This window comes from Martes martes, assembly GCF_963455335.1.
Source record: "Martes martes genome assembly, chromosome: 12".
NCBI classification, from domain to species: domain Eukaryota; kingdom Metazoa; phylum Chordata; class Mammalia; order Carnivora; family Mustelidae; genus Martes; species Martes martes.
Window position 1 is genome coordinate 95,449,426 of NC_137900.1, and position 4,907 is coordinate 95,454,332.

The 4,907-nt window shown below is 69.2% G+C and overlaps 1 protein-coding gene across 1 annotated transcript; it reads left to right on the forward strand.

The window, feature by feature from the left end:
- Positions 1-999: 999 nt before the first annotated feature.
- PTGDS (prostaglandin D2 synthase) lies at positions 1,000-4,367 on the forward strand. The gene is made up of 7 exons (XM_080820492.1): positions 1,000-1,183; positions 2,012-2,151; positions 2,246-2,322; positions 2,994-3,110; positions 3,243-3,344; positions 3,896-3,921; positions 4,212-4,367. The coding sequence occupies exons 1-6, from the start codon at positions 1,070-1,072 to the stop codon at positions 3,919-3,921; spliced, it is 576 nt and encodes a 191-aa protein (XP_080676618.1). The 5' UTR covers positions 1,000-1,069; the 3' UTR covers positions 4,212-4,367.
- Positions 4,368-4,907: the final 540 nt, after the last annotated feature.

Sequence of the window (4,907 nt, forward strand, 5' to 3'; positions counted from 1 at the left end):
ACCACCCCTCTGTGTCTGCGCCCCACACACAGGAACTCTTTCCCCTGCCCCCCTTCCCCTCCCAGGGCCAGGGCCCAGCCTCCTCGCCTCCCCCAAGACCCTCACACCTCTCCTGCTCACAGTGGTCAGAGCTGCCCTGCGCTGAGCCCCCGCCGGCCTGGGACGACCTGGGGCTGAAGCAGAAGGACAGGGTCACCTGCGAGGGCTCAACAGGGCGCAGGACCTCAGAGACAGCCTGTCCACCCAAGGAGGCCTCTGCGGGCAGGGAGACACCATCTCTGTGTGCAGCCGCTAACGGCCCGAGTCCCCCATGGCGCTCCCGGGCCAGACTGCCGGGCAGGGGCAGGACCAGTGTAACTGAAAGCTCACACAAAGGGTGGGCTTGTGCCCAAGGCTGGGGTGCCCCAGGCTGAGAAGGGTACCCAGGGGGACTCCAACCACAGCTCCAGCAGCTGGCTTGGGGGAAGCTGTGCCCAGCACGCCTGGCCTTCGGGCCCCGCTTGGTTACCTTGGTTACTGCGGCCCAACTGGGCTGTCACCATCCAGCCCACTGGGCCTTTCAGAACCAAACTCATACAATGCAAGTCCGCACCCCCCAGGGTCCCTGGGCAGTGAGAGAGAATGATGGGAGGGCTTGTGGGAGGGGGTCCCAGCCCCAGATGAGACATGCTCAGAGGTCCCAGGCAAGGCAGTGCCAAGACACGTGCTCCCTACCCCCATCCGGGCCGCTGGGCGGCATCTCTGGGACTGGAGAGAGGACCAGCCTCGCAGGAGCCTCTGCCCTCACTCAGCGGCAGGTGGCAGGGCCCAGGCCGTGGTCAGAGCCTCTTACATAAGCAGCCCTGCGGGGGGCGAGGCTACAGCTGGCCTCCAGCGCCCTGTCCTCCCCCAGCATCACGGCATCAGGCATCACGAGCCTCCAGTGGGCTGTCCTTGGGCTCTGGGTGGAGGCCAAGCCAGGCCCATATATAGGGTCTCTCCAGTGGCCTCTGCTCGTCCTGCCGCCTCCCCTCCCTCTGCCTGCGCCGCTGGCATCACAGGCCCTGGTCACACACTCAGCTCCAGGACGATGGCCGCTCTGCACACGCTGCGGATGGGACTGGTCCTGCTGGGGGTCCTGGGGGTTCTGCAGACGCGGGCTCAGCCCCAGGTCTCTCTGCAGCCCAACTTCCAACAGGACAAGGTGAGGGGCACCCCTGCCCAGACCCCAGGCGGCACAGGGCCCTGTCAGGGGACGGGGGCGCTCTCTGGAGCCGAGCCGTCTTCCTGGGAAGGGAGCTGAGTAGAAGGAGGCTGACCAGAAGGGCCCCGGTCCCCCCGCCTGCGGCCACCCGCCAACCCAGAGAGCAGAGCCGCGACTCCCCGGCCGGCAGGGAAGCACGCGCGTCCGTGAGCGCGCACACGCCACGTGCGGACACGCGCGCCCGCACCATCCCGGCGCGTCCCCCTCTCCGCCAAGCTCACGACGCCCGAGGGAACGGGCGCACGTTCCACACCCGGGTCCCGGGTCACACGGTGCGAGCGCGCGACGGGGACGGCCACCCGGACGGCCGCGCAAACCCGAGCGTCGCGCGCGCCCCGCGGCCGGCCCCGGGCAGCACGGCCCGCCCCAGTCCCTCTAGGGACGCCCCGGCGGCCTCTGTCGCCCCCTCCCGCCCCGCTACCAGCCCGGCCGGACCCGGGGCGGGCCGGGGCGGGGCCGGGGGCGGGGCCCGGCTGGAGGCCGACGGGGAGGGGACGGGAGGGGAGGGGCGGGGGCGGGGCGGGGCCGGGGCGGGGGGGGGGGGCAGGCCCGACTGGAGGCCGTCGGGGAGGAGAGGGGAGGGGACGGGAGGGGGGCGGGGGCGGGGCGGGGCCGGGGGGCAGGGCCCGACTGGAGGGGCGGGGCGGGGCGGGGGCGGGGGCGGGCTCCCCCACGCCCCACGCCCCACGCCCCACGCCCCACTCCCCGCCGCCCGCCAGGCCCGCCCGCGAGGGTCCTGGCCGACCCGGGCGGGTCCGTTCGCCGCAGTTCCTGGGGCGCTGGTTCACCTCGGGCCTCGCCTCCAACTCGAGCTGGTTCCGGGAGAAGAAGAGCGCGCTGTCCATGTGCATGTCCGTGGTGGCCCCGACTGCAGATGGAGGCCTCAACCTCACCTCCACCTTCCTCAGGTGGGGCGGCGGGCCGGGCGCTCCCCGCCCCGGGGCCACGGTCTAGGGACAGCCCCTGGCCTGACCCCTGACCCCTTCGGTGGCCTGCCCCCAGGAAAGAGCAGTGTGAGACGAGGACCCTACTGCTGCGGCCGGCAGGAGCCCCGGGCTGCTACAGCTACACCAGCCCCCGTGAGTGGGGCTCCCTCTAGGGCCCCCTGGGTCCAGCTCAGGCCGGGAGACCCGCCGGCGCCAGCAGTACAGGGGGCGGGCTCGTGGCCCCTCCACAGGGGTCTGCTAGCCCACGGTCTGGCCTGGACCCGCCCAGGCTCGGGCGGGGGGTCCACGAACCCTCTCTCCGCACTGGCACTGCGTCCTCCTTGGGGCTGACCTCCAGGCCCCTCCCTGCCCCCATAATGGTATTTCCTCAGGTGAAGCACACACAAGTAGCCCCCAACCCTCCCACTCCTCGCCACGGTCTCCCAGCCCAGGAGCGGGGCCAGGGGCCTCTTCACTCCCCAGCCCACCATTTACCCCTTCCTTGGGGATGGCTCCCCCCTGGGAAATCTTTCCTCTTCTTCCCAGTTCTGGCCGAGGGGTTTGTGGGTGCACCGTGACCCCTAATGTTCTGATCCTGTGTGTCTGCTGACCCCCTGGATTTCTGGCTGGAGGGCCCTGGACCTGCAGAGTTCAGGGTTGTCTGGGCAGGAAGCTGGGGGCTGGCCACCTGTCTCTCTCGGAGGGGGGTCCTCCCCGGCTCCTTCCCACGGCCGGCCCAGGGAGAGAGCACCCCTTCCCGGACAGAGGTGGGCTGGAGGTCTGCGATCAGGGTTCCCAACCCGGCTTCCCTCCCGGCTTCCCAGACTGGGGCAGCACCCACGACGTGTGGGTGGTGACGACAGACTATGACGAGTTTGCGCTTCTCTACACCGCGGGCACCAAAGGCCTTGGCCGGGACTTCCACATGGCCACCCTCTACAGTACGCACCCCACATGGGGACTCACAGTCCGGCCTGAGATGGCTGCCTGCAGGGGGGCTCCCCAGGCCGAGGGGGTGGGGCCGCCTGGGTCCTCCCCCACCAGAGGCCAGCGGCTTCTCCTTCCCACCGCAGGCCGCACCCAGACCCCAAGGGCCGAGATAAAGGAGAAATTTAGCACCTTTGCCAAGACCCAGGGCTTCACAGAGGACACCATTGTCTTCCTGCCGCAGACCGGTGAGGGGGGTTGCTAATCTGATGGGGAGGGGATTAAGGTCAGATCTGAGGCAGACAGTGTCCTGATCCTGGGGGTGTGGTGCATCCGGCCAGACCGCCCACGGACCGTGATCTCACACTGTGGCCTCTGGACTGGGGGCAGCCTGTCCTCACCCCAGACCTTGGCCTGCAGCCCCTGGGCGGGACACGGGAAGGTACTCCTTCTGCAGGAAAACTCCCCTCCCACCTCCCCAGTTTCACCAAGCAGCTGGCGTTCCAGGCCCCTGGACAGCCCTCGGGACACAGGGTCCCCAGCATGGTGGGAGGCGGGCACTAGAATCAGAACCGGTGGAGGGGGGGATGTTGCAGGAGCACACGGGGGCTCAGGGCCCAGGGCTTCCCTGAGGCAGGCAGCCTGCTCCGGCCCAGGTGGGGGCAGGACTCCTCCCACCTTGGAGGAGTGTGATGGACTCAGGACTTCTGGACCAGCTCTCCAGGGCTGCCAGAGGGGGCGGGGAAAGTGGCCCTGACCTGGGGCACTGACCACAGTCCCGGGGGGTCTTTCTTGGCAGATAAATGCATGGGGGAGCACGAGTAGGTGAGTGTGGCCGGCTGGGGGCCGGCTTCACCCCGCAGTCCCCGCTCACACCTGCCAGCGCACGCGCCCCCACCGACCCCCATGCAAGGGTGGCCCCAGGCACATGGGGCTGCCCAAGGGGGGGGGCTCCACCGGGTTCACGAGATTCCTGGGGGTTAGAGGAGCTGGAGGCTGGGATAGGAACTGGCAGGGTCGGCGGGAAGGGGGTTCCTGGAGAGGGTTGCTCCCCTGTGGCCCGGGAGGGGGGCGGTATTGCCTGCCCCACCCACTGGTCCCCCTCTCTCTGCCAGGTGACCCCGGCCCTCAGGACCTGGCCATCCTGCCCTGCTCTGCTCTTTCCTCCAAGACCCCCAAGCTCCCAGCCCTGGCTCCTCCCTGCCCCCACCTCTGCCCCCTCAGGCTTTCTCCTGGCTCTGAGAATAAACTCCCGAAGCAAATCAGCATCGAGTTCTTGCCCATCTGTCTTGCGGTCCTCGCTGCCCACGGCCTGGCTCTGGCCCTCTCTCTGCGGCCTGACCACACCCCACTCACTTTGGGTCTCAGTTTCCCTCCCACCCCCGAAAGTCTCTGAGGTTGTCTCTTCATGACGCCCCCGAGCGGTGGGCAAGGGGCCGCTAGTGTTTGTTCCCGGTGGGCCGGGTCCGAAGCCGGGAGCAGCCCCATCGAGGCCCTCCCCCAATTTACCGCGGCTCTGACCTCGCCACAGCCCCTCCAGCCAGCTGCTTCTGGGCTGGGGCCCATCACCTCCTACACCCTGGACAGCTGCCCCCTCACTCCGAGTCTGGAGAGGCCCGAGGCCATGGGGAGCTTGCGTTCGCTGGGTTTTTGAAGGCGTGGGGTCAGTACCTCAGACTGGGCGGAGGTCAGGGACCCAGAGGACAGAGAGGAAGGTGGCCACCCTGTCCGCACCTCCCACACTGGGACAGACTGACTGAGCAGGCTGATGACTGGACACCCTCACATCCCCTCCAGCCACATGGTGCCTC

Excerpts from the sequence above, each read along its gene's own strand:
- PTGDS (XM_080820492.1), top strand. The coding sequence starts at position 1,070 with ATGGCCGCTCTGCACACGCTGCGGATGGGACTGGTCCTGCTGGGGGTC. Across the intron at positions 3,111-3,242 it reads CCACATGGCCACCCTCTACA|GCCGCACCCAGACCCCAAGG; the intron begins GTACGCACCCCA and ends TTCCCACCGCAG. Across the intron at positions 3,345-3,895 it reads TGTCTTCCTGCCGCAGACCG|ATAAATGCATGGGGGAGCAC; the intron begins GTGAGGGGGGTT and ends CTTTCTTGGCAG.